Source organism: Buteo buteo, chromosome 23 (assembly GCF_964188355.1).
Source record: "Buteo buteo chromosome 23, bButBut1.hap1.1, whole genome shotgun sequence".
Lineage (NCBI taxonomy): Eukaryota > Metazoa > Chordata > Aves > Accipitriformes > Accipitridae > Buteo > Buteo buteo.
In genome coordinates this window covers 18,922,794-18,939,871 of record NC_134193.1, presented here as the reverse complement: position 1 = coordinate 18,939,871, position 17,078 = coordinate 18,922,794, and the positions used below count along the sequence as shown (strand labels likewise).

Sequence of the window (17,078 nt, the reverse complement as noted above, 5' to 3'; positions counted from 1 at the left end):
ATGATCGGGTGAAATTCTCAGTGTCCTGCTTAGGCACTTGCGTCCTCCGGAGCCTGTCCTCGTGGTCTCCCTGTCTTTGCCTCCTTCCTTTCTCCTCTGTGATGTCCTAATAAGCGCAGTAGGTTTGACTTCAAAGTGGTTAGCAAATATTTTCCACTCCAGTGGGCTAATTAGTTAAATTACATTTCACATGCTAATTTATTCCTCTAATATTATTTTTTTTCCCAGCGTACTGGAATACAGGAGAAGATAAAAGCTTGGTTTGACCTTAAAGCCAGGCTCAGAGGAGCTGGAGATGGGAACAAACGATTAGTTCCCAGGTTTGCTGTAGCACAGGCTTATTCCCTACCACATTCGAGAGCTCGTTCAGTTGAGCTTTAAGTGTTTTAGCTGACCGCAACCCAGGTACCTTGGGTGAAATGTCCTCTGGCACATAGAAGAAAAACTTTCAGATCAGCAGTAATGAGCTACTAACTTCCAGCTTCATTGTACCTGTCTGCAGCACTGGTATCACCTTGGAGTGCTGTGTAAATGGCAACTAATTAATCTTTGCAGGAGTGGGTGAGAATGGTGTTGCTTTCTATGCACCAAGGGGCGAAAGGATCTGCTTAGTCAACAGGCACCAGAGCCAGCCTCAGAATTCAGTCCGGCACTCGAGGGTCGTGCCCCACAGTGGGGATGACGGCCATCCTGTTCATAGCACTGTAAAGGGACTGGAAATGCACCTTCCTCACCAAGCTGGGGAGGATGGATTCCCCAAGGCTGGGAGGTAGTAGCTTTCCCTGTGCTGGGTCAGTGGGGCTCAGCTCCCTCCCCAGGATGATGCAGAGATCAGCAGAGATGCAGCGGGTGCCTTTGGGCCGTGGGGTGAGTTGTTGAGCAGGGTGGGTTGCATGGCGTGAAATCCTCTTTGTCCTGCTGGTGAACGCTCGCTGGCAACCGAGCCCTGCTGGGGCCGAGACACTTGACATCTGCAGCCCCAGCAGCATCCCTCTGCTCCCTCAGTGCGGCTCTGCCAGCCTGCGCCCATCGGAGGTGGAAAGGCTTTAACCGAGAGCCCAACGGGGCTGGGGAGTTGGTGCTTGCCTCGATCACAGGTTGAAGCCATGCGCCAAGTGTTGGGGTGAAGCGATAGCTGCAAACAGCCCCGCAATGAATCAAACTCTGTTGTGTTTATATCAAAGGCTTTTTCTTTTCCACTGCCTGTGTATGGTAGATGTTATCAAGAGGGAGGAGCTGAAAATGAGCACTAGGACTGTTTCCTGACCACAATTACAGTTAAAAACAACAAATCCCTCCATCCTTGCTCTTGGCCAAACTCTCCTTTTTCCCTTGGGTAAATGGTCACTCGGTTTCTTTGGAGAAAACTAGAAACTAAGGAAAAAGTCTCCCAGGCTGAATTCTCATCTGTAAAGGCAGAAATTCAGAAGGATGGTGTAAAGTCTTGGGATATCTGGGAATTGCCCCAGCAAGGCTGAGGGCTGAGCCCATCCAATGCCTTGTGTGCATGTACGGGGCAGCTTCAAGCCTGCCCGTGGCTCCTGCAGTAGTGCTATGGGGTGCTGCCGCAGCTGCCCACGGCAGCATGTGTAACCCCTTTGCCGCATCTGTACCTCTGCTGGTTTTATCAGTCCTGGGGGAGGGTATCTAACCACTGCCCTGTGAGCCAGCAAAACCCCCATGAGCTGCGAATGTGAACGTGTGAGGCAGTGACTGCTCTTGTATACAGCTTGGGCTGGCTGATGGCAGAGGCAATGTCTTTGCGAATGGCTGTCCCAGGAGTTTTTGGGGTGGCAGCAGTCCCTGTTTCCAGCCCTTGGTGAGCGTTCAGAGAGGGAATGGTTGGTGTGATAGCTGAGTGTTTACACTGGCTTAAAGGAATGGGGAAAAGAGTCACCGCTTGCTGCTAGATTTGGTTCACTGGTACTAAAGCGTGCAGAGTCTTTGCCTCCCCATGTGCCTCTGTTCATCGACTGAATAAACAAGTGGAATACAGCCATGAGAGTGCTGGGCCAGTAATATCAGGGTTACACTTTAAATAAGCAGTTAGCAGGACTGTGTTGATGCAGCCAGGCAGACAAGGCTTGCCAAAGTGAAATGAAAACGCAGACCTCTGGAGCCTTGACCAGTGTCTGACGCAGCTCCCTGGGGTGCAAGCCTGCCTCAGGGGCTCATCCTGCCCAAGGGTTTGTCATTGCAGCCCAAACACAATCGCTTCTGGGATGTCCTATTTGCAGATTTTTGAGACGCGTGGTACTTGCAAAGCATCCGTGCTTGACCCATGTGAAGCTGGCATGTTCAGCTTGGTCACACCAGTGGCATCTCTGGGCAGCTACCTTGCATGTGCCTGGGTGCTGGGTGCTCACTGGTGCTCCCCTGCTGTAGGGACAGTAATCACCCGACCGACTCTCACTGCTACCCCGATGGCGTTGCTGGTGCAATTAAAACAATGCTAATTCTCCATGTATTGCAAGTGCAGAAGGAGTTGATGTTTCTGGTAACTGTTCAATCAATCTGCTTAAATATATTTTTATAAGTGGCCTGGCTGGATCTGTGCTTGCTAGAGCTAGCTGTGGAGCAGAAACTGCGAAGAAAATAAGGTAAAATGCTGTGTGCCACATCTTCTAGTGGTGTAAATCAAGGCAAACCCACTGATTTTGGTGGCATTGCAACCTATCTCTAGCTAAGGATGTGAACTGATATTCAAGGTGACATCTAGAGCGTTTCTCTGTTGCTTTGCTCTTTCTTGCCATCCTTTAGCACCAGCTTCTCTGTCTGAAATCTGAGGGCAATGTGAGAGCTTGCTCCTCTTGCAGCTTTTACTCTGTAGACGTGTATCTCCGAGAGGTACAGGCTCTGCCTCTTGCACTTTGCCTTTCTCAAGTGAAATGGGATCTCTTCTCTGTGCTTTCAGCTTTCTCACTCTCTGCTCTTGTGTTTCATCCTGACGATACTGTGGGGACCCTCAAACTCAGCAGAGCATTTTTCGTGGCTCCAGGCACTGCCGAGGCAGATGCACAGTCGGGTCCTGGTGCCCACGTGCTGCTGGCGGTAGTTGGCTCCATCCCTGCATCCCGGGGCTGGGCACCCCAATGAACGGCAGATCGGCAGCGGGCCGCGGAGCAGCTGCCTCCTGACGGTTTGATTCAATAAGGGCCCGTCAATACAATTTGCTGTCATCTGTCACTTTGCGTCGGGGCTCAGAGCAGCGCCTGCAGAAGCAGCTGTTGCAGGAGCGTGCCGTGAGGGCTGCCAGTGCTGCTAGGTGCCCACGCGTCCTCAAATAAGGCAAATCCAGTTTACTGACTGGTTTGGCACATTACAGGCAATCAAAGGTGGGTTGCTCAGTGCCTGCTTGGAGTCTTTGCAAGAGCACAGGGGCACTTTGGCCCTGGCTGTCCTGCCCTCCCTAAGCAGAGGTCATGAGTCAGTAAGTGTGGGGGTGTCCTGCCTGCTGCTGCAGCCCCATCCCTCCTCTGCACGGCTTCCCATGCTGCGTCCTGCGATGAGGCTGGCCCAGGGACGAGGCTGTCATTAATACAGCCACTTGATTTGGAGTATGCCAGCTGCAAACACGGGGGAAACGGAGGTTTCACCCCATTCACAGCCACAAATGTGACAGCAGAGCACGGATGTAGCCCTGGGCATCTCCCATCCAGGGACTCCATCAGAGCTGGCCCTATTTATTTACCCCATGTTTCGGCAGCAAACAGCGAGCCCTGGGGCCGTGCAGCAGCTGAGACAGCGGAGAGTGGCAATACTGAAGCAGAGGTGTGCCCTGTGTGTGCTTGACGCGCCATTAAATGCCTTGAGCTGGACCTTGCCTTCAGATGTGGCTGCTGCCACAGACGCGGGTGGCACCGCTTCTTGCTGACATAAGCTCCGCTTTTGTGGTCCGTGGCTTTGCTGAAACGTCCTCACGTCGGCACACAGTCACTGCATGGCTGCTCCTCGGCCAGCACCGACGTGCCTCGGGCTCTCAGCACCTCTCCAAAGTCAACACGTGGCTTTGGTGGATCCCCTGACCCTCACTGTACACTAGTGTCCCCATGCATTAGACAGCAATTTTCTTTTGTTTAAGCATTACTCAGCACAGATAGGCACTGCTGCTGTGTTCAGAGAGGGCTGAATTTAGCCACGTGAGCTTCAAATAATGCTAAAGAACTACCCTGCCAGGAGCCCTGTCCTGAAACAGCTTGATTTGGCCGCTGTGCTGGCTATCGAGTGCCATTTTGATGCAAATAGAATCTTTGGTTTCAGTGCGATGTGCTTGTGAGGTGGTAAAACGCTACAGCTCAAGTAACAGAGGACAGCCAGATGCAGCTTGGTGTTGGCTCTGTCTGTTGTGAACCTGGAGTGCTTTAACTGCATTGTTTTAGTATTAACATTGCTGAAAGGATTGGCTCCATCTTGCCCTGAGGAGATGGCTCTCACCAGATCCTCCTGCCCGGTGGAGGAGCCGTTTGCTGTCATATGACAATGCCGTAATGTACAGGCCAGGCAGGCTGGTGGTTCGGTTTGGGCAGAACTTGTGATATTTGGTATTTTTAACTCCTGGCTCCTGGAGTCATGTGTGTGGCATCACGTACGGTGTCTGGAGAGAGCAGTATGTTGCCGGCCCGGCAGTGTGCGCCCTGGTATTGTGGTCCGCAGCTGAGACTTTCGAGCATTACCTCCATGCAAATGCTGGCCATGAGCAGCATCTCAGGTGCTCGTCTTCCTCTGTGCCTCTATGGTAAGAAATTTCCTCTGTCTTAAAGTGAAGTCTTGACTTTTTTAACCCCAAGGGCTGTTTACATCCAAAGGCTGATTTGTTGATTTTCTTGTCATCTAGGTGCAGACTCATGCAGGCATCTCCTCTGGCCTGTGTCCTCGGTCCTCTCCCAGCTTCTCTGGGCTTGTGCTGAGGTTTTTCCCGGGTGTGCTGGGGCTGCTGCAGCACTCGGCAGCTGGACACCTCGGGTCTTTGCTCCCTCTTGCAGCCCGGGAGTGGGGAATCCCCGATTCCGTCCCACTGACGGCTGCCATCTGCCTTTTTAGTTTGGGGCTGGGTATTGTGAGCTCCAGAGGACAGCCGGCAGGATTGGGCCCTTGACTTGGAGATACTGAGGAGATGTTTGGGATGAGCTGTGTGACAGTCTTGGTAGTGTCTGGCTGTGATGTTGGCAACAGGGAAACAAATGCAGAGCAATGCTCCCCCCGGTAATGTTGGTGGCCCGAAATGGCGGGGCTTGCTTTCCTATCTGCCAGGAAATAGAACCCAAACCACCCCTGTTAAAAATAACCCCTTTCTGCTCATCCTTTTCTTCTCCCTTTAGGCTCCTATATGCATCGCTCTGAGAGCCCGGGGTTTTTCTTTCATCACAGTACCCCCCGCAGCACTTCTACTTCCCATGCTGGAAACTTACGTACAAGTTTGAAACTGCAACCAAGTGAGGAAAGGAGGGGAAACGCGGTTTGTAGGGCCAGACCCTAGGCTGACCGACCAGAGCAGCTGGGAGGCACTTCTGGGGGCTCTGGGGAGATGTGCCGAGGACTGGGGGAGGTAGGATGGAGACAGCTGTTGTGGTGATGCCGGGTCTGGCAGTGTCGCAGTCGTGGGTCGGGGAGCCCCTGACCGGGGGGGTCCCCCCTGGACAGCCCTGGAGCTGGCTGGAGCTGGGAAATGGAGACTAATCCCTTCCCGCCCTGCTGTGCGTGGAGCAAGAGGGAACCAAAAGCAGCTGAAAATCCCGGATTTCCCTTTCTATTTGGCGGAGGGATGGGGGAAACGCAGGGGAAGAGGCGGACAAGCTACAGGGGTGCAGCTCCACCTTTTCCCACTGCGTTAGGGCTCCATGCCTCTGCTCCCACAGCCCTTGCCCCTGCGGGGAACTGACCCTGCCCATCCATCCCCAGTTATTTTGGGGTCAGCACAAGGCAGGGCTCTGTTTCTGAGTGTCAGAGACCTGGCTGCTGCTGACAGTCCAGCCAGTCGCAGCATGGCACCAGATTCCATCCGAGACCTACAACAAACCTCGATTTCCAGGGGCCCTCGATTGCTGAATGGACCCACTGCCCCAACTCTCTTGCTGCGAGCCTGCTCTGGAGAAGAGCTTTGCAAAAGGCGGTCAACCTCTGCCGGGGCCTGGGGCGAGAAAGGGGGGAAAGGGAAGCTCTCCAGGGATTTGGCTTTTGCAAAAAAGGTGACTTGGTGCGTGCCCCGGCTGGCGTTGCACCTGCGTGCTGCTGGGTTACGCGCCCACATGTAATGGAAACACTGACACTGCTCCTTACCCGCGTGGCACAAATAGCAACGGGTAATTCACCGTTGATACGTATATAATGTTCACTGCTGAGATTAAAGAAAATTGACCTGTAATAATGCTGCCTGCTCAGGAATGGATTAATCAGCCCATGCTTTCTGTGTTCATCGAAGCACAGATGAGCTCGAGAAGCTCGTTGGAGGCAGGATGCTGCCTCACTGCTGCAGAAAGTCTCGCTGAAGCTGGATGAGACCCTTAGGGAGCAGCTTGTTTCACTCGCTGTCTGGTCCCTGACCCTCCTGCAAAAGTTCAGGTCATGTTTTCTAGCTGTTTTCCCTGCAATTAGGGGGGCAGAAGATTCTTAAAATCTGATTTCTTACCAGAATAAGGCTAATGCTGTCATGGTATCTGTCTGCCTGTGTCCTCTCCCCAAATAAATTCTGAACCTGCTGGCCTGCTTCACCCAAATTTGTCTGAGGGCACATGGATAATTGAGTCTGTGTAGATATGATGAAACAGGATGGTTGAGAGGAGAAAAAGAATCTTGTAAGTGTCCCCAAACATCTGTAGCATGAGTTCTTGTATTATTAGACACCAGAAAATCCACGTGGGAGATGCTTCTTACAAACACTTTAACCACAAAAACATTTTCATTCTCAATTCACACATTTTTAGGCACCAAAGACCGTCTGGAGACACAAAACCATAGGAAACAACACAAGTAGTTTTAGTGCTCATGGGATGACCTTTTTATTTTAATGAAAACTGAAATTCTTCGGCACTCAACGTGATTCCTGGAGCCAAGACTTGAAAGGAAAAACAGCATAAGTCATGGACCCAAAGGTAAAAAGTCAGGAGGGTCAGCAGTGCTGCAGCCAGACTCAGCACCGCGGTGTGACTCAGCGCTGCTTGCCGAGTTTGTTGATATTTGTGCCACTGTAACCGAGAGATAAATCTGGCCCTTGGCCACTGGCATACAGTATTGTTTGCAAGAACATTGCTCCTCCGTGCCAATAACCCACAACAAAAAGAGTTTTGCTGGCCATTGAGAGAGGCGCTGGAATAACTTCCCCCACTAAAACAATGTGGAGCGGAAACCTTTTAAAGTGGTAATTACCGAAGGGAAAATAATTTTTTTTTAAACATCCTTTGTCTGAGGGTCTAACAATACCTGGGAATACTAAAAGACTTTTTACAATTCTTAATTGACTTTTCAGCCATGTGACTGTTTGTTTCATCTCTGCAATACCCGGCTCAGGGCTGGGCAATGAAACTTTCCCTTTCCAGCTCTTGCCAGCCTCTTTTCCGGACTCTCACGTGGCCGACACCAGTAAGTGTGTACTCAGGCTGTTAAAGCAGAGTATTTTTGTGTCCTCTCGCTGCGTTCCAGCCCCGACTGGGGTGAATTTGGCCCAAATGACTTGGCAGGGGCTGCACGGTGTCAGCAAGCACCCGGGCTCGCTGGCTGCTGGTCCAGCTGCTGGATGTCTCTCCCACCACGCTCCTCCTGCAGCTCCTCTCCCTCGTCCCTGCGGCTGCTCCGGGCCCTCTGGCTCCTCTCTTGGCTGCTCACTTTCAATCGCATCAGCTCTTTGCTCTGCCGGAGCCTGGCTCCAAGGTTTCGCTCCTCACTTCAAATCAAGTCAGCTTTCCTGTGGCTTTCACGGCAGCTTTCTGATGTGTCCGGGTTTTGATGTATGCTTTCCCTGATGTTTGTGCAGCCGAAGGAGGTGCGGGACCATTGTTGGAACATCCTTTTCCATATCCCCCATTAAAGGGCTTTGTTCCTGTTTAACTGGACTTCTTATTTTAAGTAACCTCAGTTATTACTTGTGGCATTAACATTATGCATGTGGTATGCCTTACTGTTGCTTCACTTATTTCCAGGATCTGACATTTAAATCTGTTCCACCTTATTCCTATACTGGGCTAACTCTGTACTAAACCTAGGCTACTTGTAAATCTGTTTTGTTTTGCTACCTGTAGCTCTTCAGATCAGCTTGGTACTGCAGCCCAGCATCTTGCAGCCTGTTTGGGTCACACGTTTAAACTGAGCTTTGGGTATAATTTAATCTTGTGCAACATACCAACTCTATGCGCTGCTTCCCTGTGCTTGTGCTATGGCATCACTTTTCTCTTGGACTTCTTAGCAGCTTCATGGCCCCGTTCCTTCCCCTACACGTGTTCAGACATGTCGTTCCAGCGACAGGGGAACGTACGGTGCTGATCAGGTTCAGGGAGCTGAGTCTGAGCGTGCTGGGGCGACGTTTCCGTCAGTTGAGGTAGTCGTGCAGATGCAAACCTGCATCCCTGTGCCCAGGGAGAACAAGCAGTGTGGGGTCAGAGTACGTCCCCAGATACAACACAAGTGCAGGCGCTCAGCAATGCCCCGTACGTGCTGGTAGGAGCTATCACCCAGGCAGAGGGCAAGGGGGTGAGCCTCTCTCCACCTTCTCTAGCCCAGGAGGAGAGCCAGCGGGATGACAGCCAGAATAAAGCTGCCTTCCCGCTCCCCTGGATGGAGAGTGGGACCCAAAGGCCGGTCCGAGTTCCCCGTCTGTCTGTCCGCCTGGTGCAGGCGAGGTGGGTGTACGTGTTGCCTTCGTGGCTGCAGCAGCGCAGCCCGCCTGCGTCAGCCAGGGAAGGCACAAGTGAGAGCAGGGTTAGAGAACGTGCCAGGAGAGGAGCTGATGATGAGGACAGGCACTCTGCAAAGTTTCTTTGTTATCCGCTGGGATTTCTCTGTTGATCGGTTGCCAGAGTTTCTTGTTTCTGAGAGTCTCCTTTTACACGATTCAGCTGAACGTGTCATTTTGGCTGGTTGTCATCGGTGGAAAAAATGTACTGCCTGCCCTTGAATGTATTTCTGAAAGGTGAGCAGAGCCAGAGCTTCGTTTGGTTTCTTTTCCACCTGGGCTCACGAGCCTGGCCATGGAGAGCACTTGCAGCAGCCTGGGTGATTTAGAAGGGTCTGCACTAGGCTGAAAGGGGGTTCGGGGAGGAATGGGGCTGCTCAGCCCTACACGAGCAGACACAAGCGTGCCAAAGCCCTAACAGCGGGTGATGCTGCTCTCTGTTTCATAGTCAGTCACCAGCTGGTTGTTACAGTACATATTTTGCATATTCAACAGAGCAGTCTTTTGAACTGAACTATTGCTCCCAGTCTGGCCCCAGTAGCACGGTACAAAGGTGCTGGAGGGAGGAACAGCCGCGTGTGCAGAAAATCCAGCACGTAACGTCCCTCGCCAAAGGTTGTAGCGAGGGGAATAAGTTATGGCCAGTAAATTCCTTGATAGGTTGAGTTTCTTTTGGGAAGCAATGCAGCTGGGAGGCAGATTAGCTTTGCTTTGTGCATCTGCGTAGCCCCTGGTCGCTCCTTGTCTGAGCGAGGCAGGGCAGGGGCCGGCAGCACTCGGGGTGCCCTCCGGGAAGCGAGGGGCTTGGGGTGCTGCGCTGGCTGTGGGAAGGTGACTCCAGCTGTTGGGGGACTTGTTGGGGGACCCTGCAAGGCTCGGGGTGCTTTGTCAATGAAACTGCTGCCGCTGGACCTTGCCCACCATCAGCGATCAGATACGTGTTTCCAATATATAATGAAATCTCACTATGTCATTTTATTTTTCTGGTAGATGAGAAGGGCTGGTTTGATTTCAGAGAGGAGTTTCCCCTGTCTTCAGGGGCTACACCCATTCCCATCTTTCCCTGCCAATTTTTGTGGCTTCATAACCTTTCTCCTCTTTTCTACCCGTGATATTTCTTTTCCTGACTGTTATACAGAGGACCCATGCAAGCAAAGGTGGAAATTAGAATAACTCTGAGCACCTGGGAAGCTTGAACTCGTTGTACGCTGATCGCTAAGCAACACAGAAAAATGTTTTTCCTGTTTTTCTTTTGGTTACAGGCACCTTAGGTGGTATTTGTTAAAAGAGCTGACTGAAACATTCTGGCAGAAAGGTGATAGGGAGATAAAAGCTGCCTTTAAAGACAAACAGCTCAAGAAATAATAGTCTTTACCAGAGGAGCTCTGGCGTGTCTGCAGCATGTCAGGCTTCAGCAGCTTAATGCCTGCTGAACTCTGCACTCAGGGGAGCACCACGGACGGCAGCGGAGAAGCACATGGAAAAGGAAAACGCTGCAACCCAGAGTTGCAGCTGCAACTCCCTTTCAGTGTGGGGATGGCCCGTAACAAAACTCGCTGGGTATTTTGTGATTCTCTCGAAACAGCGAACTCTGGGTGAGCTTTTGTGCTAGTTTTCTTGCATCCCCCTGCTGCCAGTGCCCTGCAAAATGCTGTAAGGTCTCTTGGTGCTTTTCACAAGATGGACCCTGTTGTCTTTGGCTTTCTGGGCATGTTTTAATGTTAGTAGTTATGTTTTGCCTCTTATTTTTCTGAGTATTTTCTTTTCACTGTAAATGGCTGTGCAGCACTTTGCTGCGAAGGAGTCAAGGCACCTCTCCCCAGAGATGCTCGCACAAAGCGTGCTGTGGTCACTTGTTTCTTAGAAAGTGGCTTGATTCCTCCCCACACCCATGTTGGCCTTGTTCTGCTGAGTTTCTAGAGGTCAGCAAGCTTGAAAAACAGAGGTTTGTGTTGTCACTTGCTGCCCTAATGGAAGATGCTCAAATACTACAGCCAAGTGGATGGCATAAGAAGTAGGATCGAGGAGAAATATTCCTGCAAGCTCTTGAGTCTCCAAGGCCTGTGGCATAATTGCGTCGACATTGCTGAGCTTCAGGAGTCTGCAGTCTCCGCAGGAGATGCTGTAGCCCAGCTGTGCGCAGGGGCTGCAGGAAATGAAACACAGAATAGCTGGATGGAGAGTTTTAGATCCTAATTGCCTGGGGATTTGGTGTGCTTCCTCTGCTAGGAACTGACAATAATGAGGAGCTCGCCTTGCTGCGTTTAGAGGTTTGGCGTGCTTCAGAGAGGCTGGAGGAGAGCTGCGTTCCTGAACGAACCCTGCGCTTAATAGCTGCCCATGGGGGGCCGTGGGGAGGAGAGGGTGATGCAGCTGGAGAACAGGTGCCACTGGCAGAAGGGCCACAAAGTGCAGGAGAGCCTGAATCAGCCTTCCTCCCTGCTAGCACAAAGAGTTCGTAGTGCCTGATCGGCCAGGGAAACAGCCCTGAGAAATGCCCAAAACCTGGAGGCAAAGCGAGTGATCCAACTGCCCTGCATCTGAAATACTCAGTGGAGAATTTCCTAAAACCCACGCTTGCTGTAAGCCATGGCAATGCGTGGCTTACCCCTAAAATCTAGTTAAATAGAGGCATTGATCATGTTTGCAAGTGAGAATTGGATCTGCGAGGGACTGAGGGCTGGCTGTGATCTGTTGGTCCCTAAATTTTGGAAGCAACCGCTCTAATTAACATCTGTATACAGACACTACTGAACAGAGCGGGGACGTAGTTTTCCCTTCTTGCACAATCTTGGAGGTTTTTTCCCCTCATCCTGAAGTAGAAGAGATAGTACTAGTTTATTATTATTATTTCTTATAAACCATTCTTCTAGCTGAGCCTGGGCAGTGGAAAGGAAAGTGTTTCAAATTAAAATCTGAATGTCCCAAAAGTTTTGATTTAGGACTCAGTGCAAGTGTAACAAACAGCTTGACTTTTAGTTAACAATTCTTTTCTATCGGTAGCGCTTTTCCTCCAAAATGCCTTACAAACAGCAATGAGAAGGGCTTCCCCGGCCCCTACAATAGAAGGAAGTGTTATCGTCTCCATTTTATAGCGAGCGGCCTGACACAGACCACTGCAGGGATTTACTCGACGCGCCTTGTGATTTGGTGCCAGAGCCTGGGACAGAGGCCGGATAATGTTGCAACTCCCACATAAAACAGCCCGGTTCCCATCGGAGGCTGCTGATTTGTGTCCCAGTTCACTCTCTTGTCGGAACAGCGAAAGCTGGTGGTGTGCGATGCTCGAGAGGTGGCTGGGGCTGATTCTTGCTTCTGTGATCAGGGCTGAGATCAGCTTTTTTTGGTTCTCTGCTCTGGCATCTGTCCTGCTGTAGGTTCACTGAGGCTCAAAGAAAATATGGGTTTTGCGAGGCGGTACTGGCGTGTGCCCTTGGGGTGGTGGCAGGAGCATTGGGGGTGTTTGCAGGCAGCCCGATGCCATGCAGGAGGCAGCAACCCCTGTCAAAGCATTTCTGAGCGATGCTTTGGGGTGGGCAGCCTCACTCACTCAGCCCGTGGCCTGATGGAAAGAAAAAAAAAACCAGCAGTATCGAGCACGGGAACTGGGTCACCACGAGTTTTGTCCTGTAGGAAATACGCTGGAAAGCCCTGCTTGGAAGTGGAGCAGTGAGATGAAAGCGAAGGAGGGCAGTTGCTGGGAGGGCTGGAGGATGGAGCTGAGGGGGATGCTCGAAGGCTGTGTACAAGCTTGTACATGCCGGGGAGAGATGGCTCGGGGTCTGTGCTGAGCCTGGTTATTAAGCAACAAACTAAGGTCTGAATCTGCAGGTCCTGACCCAAATGGATTGAGCTGAACCAGGAAACTGGCTTAGAGTTTGCAGAAGCCCCTCTGTGTTACCCGTTCCGCGATATTTACCGTGCAGGGAAGCCTGCAGGCTGGAGACTGCGGGAGAGGAGCATAGATTTGTGATCTGTGGGTGCTCTGGTGTTGGCTATATTGGTTTGCATTTATTCAGCCAAGTGCTGATTGCAGAATGGTGGAAAGAAACTAAGTAAGGGATTTCCCACAGCACACGGTTCCTGTGCCCGTCTTTGCTCCTGTGCCTGCTGAAGTCGATGGGACATATACAGCTGACGTCAATGCAAAATGCTTAGTGTGTTGTGAAAAGCTTTTGCTGAGTTTGCCAAGTGTAAAATGATATATATATTTTTTTTAACGAGTCACGTTTTCTTAAATTCCCTGCTCCTGGAGTCACGTGTATATAAATTAATTGCATTTTTCAACAATTGCTAGACCTCCAAGGGTGTAGGTAAGAAACCTGAGGATGTGATCCTGCGTATTTCTGTTCGGCTCTATGCTTAGAGGCAAATAAGAAGCTCTGAAAAGTTATTTGTTTTGAATCTCATGATTTTCAAGAGCCTGGCCCCTGACGGCTGAGTGTTTGGGGTTAGCTACGCTGAGCAAACATCCTGAACTTGGGCTCCTGACCCTGCTTTGAGTGTTTTGCTTTTCAGACCCAGAAAGTTCCCAGGAGAGGAGAGAGGAAACTGGTTTGCTATTTTTAAACCCTCGCAGTTGCCTTCCTGCCTTATATTATTTATTATCCATTATCAGAAGTGTTTCTCCCCTGAAACCATCTTTAGTGGTCAACCAAGGGACCGATGAAAATTGCCCATCAAACAGAGCTGCATCTTTCCATAGAGGTCAGATGAAGCTGAAGGGTTTTGCCAACTGAAAATGGGTAGTGCCGTTATTTATTACGTGCACTCAAGCAGTACCAAGCAATTCCAGTGGTGGGCCATGATTACGCTGCCGTAAGAGATAAACACTGAAGAAAAGCAGTCTTCCTCCCAAACACCCTGCAGCCCAGAGAGGCAACACTGCTTTCTGCTAGAGAACCGGGCTCTGCCTCCGATTTCTGTACGTACCGAGTGAAATGATGCACACCACCGATCTCATTTCGTAGCACATCTTGCAGTATCACACGGTTTCCGCATGATGTGCCAGTGGGTCTAAGGACACCTCTGTGCCGAGCGTCGTCACATCCTTTCTGCAGCAGAGAAAGCTCTGGTGACCTGACCAGCACCGTGGGGTGACCTGGGCGAGCATCTCTGTGCCCGGGCAGGGTTAAAATCCACATCGTCCCCAAGACAGCATCCCGAAGGTGCGGGGCTGCCTTGGGCAGTGCAAGGCCCTGGCGCAGGGCTGGGTCCCTTTTCTCAGGGTGTCCTGGGGAAGTCCCCTTGACCCTCTCCGGCTGTAGATAAGCAGGACAATAGCCCACATTGTCCTCGCTCATCCTCCTGCCTGGTGAACTTTCAAGTTTGGAGCGTATGGCATCCCTGGCAGCTTCGTTAATCCTTTCCTGCCCGGGCAGGAGCTACTGGTGCCCGTGGCAGAGCTGGACGTGTGAGCCTCAGCTCCATGTTCTCACTGGAAATAAAGCCGCAGGGCTGGAAGGTCCTGGGAGGCTGATGTTATTTCAGCTGCGCAGGGAGCCCAGGCGTAAAAGTCTGGGTTTTGGTGTTGTCAGCAGCAACTGCCCAGACCCTGTGATACAGTTTATCAGCAGCATGTGAGAAGGGAAGGGGAAGAGCCGGGGAGGGTGAGAGCACGCTGTGCTCAGCGCAGGGGGGGATGATGAATGACAAAGAGTTTTGCCCGTTTCTATCTTTGCTTCGGAAAACAAAATTACGTTGCAGGGTTTCAGCCTCGTGTTGGAGGCTCGGGGTCTCTTTAAAGTGGGATCTCTAGCCCCGCTGTCCCCCGGGCCCATTTCTCTTTCCCAGAGTCCTTGCTGGGCTGAATGCAGGTGCCCTGGTCCCTGCTTGCACCACTTCTGCATGCGCATCGGGGTCCTGGCATGGGGAAGGGGTCAGACCTCGCTCCTGCCACTGACTCGCAGCGGGGCCTCAGTCACATCCCTTCATCTCCCCAGGGATGCTGCCTGCCGTCCCCACGGTGACCGTGTCACCCCATAAAGTCCAGCTGTGGAGAGCGAAGGGCTGGGCAGTGCTCTGAACACACACAGCACTGTTGGCGGGGGGGGGCTGAGCTCATGTGATGAGATAAAACTTGTTTGTTCGGACGAAAACACATGCTGTCAATATTCACGCACTTGAATTTAATACTTTTTTTCTTTGGGTGGTGGCGGGTGAACCCCAGACCGAGGTGCTGTAGGAACAATATTCACGCACTTGAATTTAATACTTTTTCTTCTGGTGGTGGCGGGTGAACCCCAGACCGAGGTGCTGTAGGAACCCCTGGTGATACAGGGATGCTCTTCCAGAGCTGCTGTCGCCTGCACAGCTTTGCTCCCCCCGCCCCCACCCCTTCTCCTTAAAACCCCTCCAACCCGTTCCCCCTTCCCCAACCTCTACTCCTCCGGGCAGCTGCGGGTCTCCACCACCCGCATCCTCCCGCCTCTCCTTTTTTGGGAGCTTCGGGGCTTTTTCACAGCTCGGCCGCCTCCCACCGTGCCGTAACCGCCCGCCTCCTTCTTGCGGGGGCCGTGCCGAGCCGAGCCAGGCCCCCGGGCGGGCGGAGGCTGCGAGAGGAAATCCAGTGCCTGGTTTTGCAGCCTCGCCGGCTCCGTCCCGGCCCCGCGGTGACATCAGGCTCCTCGGGGCGGGGGGGGGGGGGCGGTTGCGGGTTCCCGGCGCTTACCCCGCTGCTGCGGGAGCTCCCGCCGCTCCTCCGGGGCCGCTCCGACCCCTGCCCGTTCCTCCTCTCCCTGCACCACCGCAGCTCCGGCACCACCCCCCCCCCCACGGCATCCATCTCCCTGCCTGGGCGTCTCGTTGTCGTCCCCCCCCTCGTCTCCCCGGGCATCCCGGGGGCGCTGGCGGGGCCGGCGGCGGAGCGCGGGGCCGGGGATGCGGCGGCCGTGCCCATGGTGAGCCGCCGGCGAGTCCCGCCGCACCATGCCGCCGCGGCTCCCCCTTCTTCTTCTTCTTCCTCCTCTTCCTCCTCCTCCGAGAGGATGTTCGAAGGCTGCCGGCGGGCGCGGAGCCTTTGGGGGGGGGTGAGGCTGGAGGTGGCCGGGGAGAACAGCCCCGTGGTGCTGCACAGCTTCACCCAGCTCGACCCCGACCTGCCGCCGCTGGAGGTGAGTGTGGGCATGGGGGTGCCACTGCTGCCGTGAGGTTTTTTTTTTTTTTTTGGGGGGGGGGGGGTCAGCACTTCTCTACTTTGGGGTTCTCTGCGCTCGCTGGCAGGCTGGCGAAAGCCAGCCCGGTGTTCAGGAAGGGGATGGCTGTGGGCAGTCTGTTAGACATGGTGCTGTTTCATTTTATTTAATAAATAGGTGCCCCTGCTCAGTGGTTTTTTTGCTGTGTGTCCCCATGCCATTGACTGGCAGGCCGGCTTCTCTACTGCGAGAAACCAAAGAGACGCTCTCCCTCAAGACAACCAGGGAAGAGGCACGTTGCTAAAACCCAGGGCTTTTAATATTTTATTTGAGACTCTGGCTGTTGGAGGCAGGAGTCTGCTCGGATCTAAGCTGCTTGTAAAGGCTTTAGGCTTGTCCAAACCGCAAAAGCGTCCTCTGGGAAGGTTACGGGCATCGGGAGTACTTTGCTGGAGGATGCAAAATATTTGTGCTTCTTTGGGTTCGACCTCGGGCGGTTCAGAGTCAGACCGGTCCCCTGAAAGTCTCAGCCCGAGTGGTTTGTTGATGGCAGTGGCATGTGGAGGCACCCAAAATAATCTGAGTCAGAGCTTTGCCTTTTTTCTTAGTAATGGATGATCATCTTCGGCGTGCCAGGAATGTCATTGATTGTGAGCAAACGGTGCGTTAAGAGAAGCTCAGCTGGAGGAAGGTTTTGGCGTTCAGAGGTGGTCCTCTCACGGCAGGGCCCGAGCCCTGCGGACTGGTGGTGCAGGGGTTAATATCAGCAAGGGTCAGCAAGTCTGGCTCTGCTGAGATTTAGAGCCAGCTGCAGATGTGCTTCTCTGCTCTGGCTCTGGATGCTTCCCGCTGGAGGGGGGCTGCGGAGCAGGGGAATCACCACTAAAACCTTTTGAGTTACTGTGCAGATATCCGGGGAGGGCAGCCAGAGTTTCAGGGGGCGATGGCCGCTTCTCCCAGCGCTAAATGATCTACCCCATAACCTGCGATGGAAAGTCTTGGTCAGCCACGGACGGGAAGGGATTATCTCAAGCTCGGGCTGTATTGGTTCACCTCTGGCCTGG

General features: G+C 52.7%; 1 protein-coding gene across 4 annotated transcripts in view; it reads left to right on the top strand.

The window, feature by feature from the left end:
* Positions 1-17,078, top strand: part of RALGDS (ral guanine nucleotide dissociation stimulator) — a 62,908-nt gene that overhangs the window by 20,936 nt on the left and 24,894 nt on the right. For 3 of the 4 annotated variants that reach the window (XM_075055618.1, XM_075055617.1, XM_075055616.1), the window contains exon 1: positions 15,319-15,993. The exons of the other annotated variant lie outside the window; for it this stretch is intronic. In XM_075055618.1, coding sequence (XP_074911719.1) covers positions 15,778-15,993 — 216 coding nt within the window. In that variant the 5' untranslated portion in view covers positions 15,319-15,777. Of the gene's footprint in view, positions 1-15,318; positions 15,994-17,078 lie in introns of those variants that run through there. 4 annotated transcript variants of the gene reach the window in all.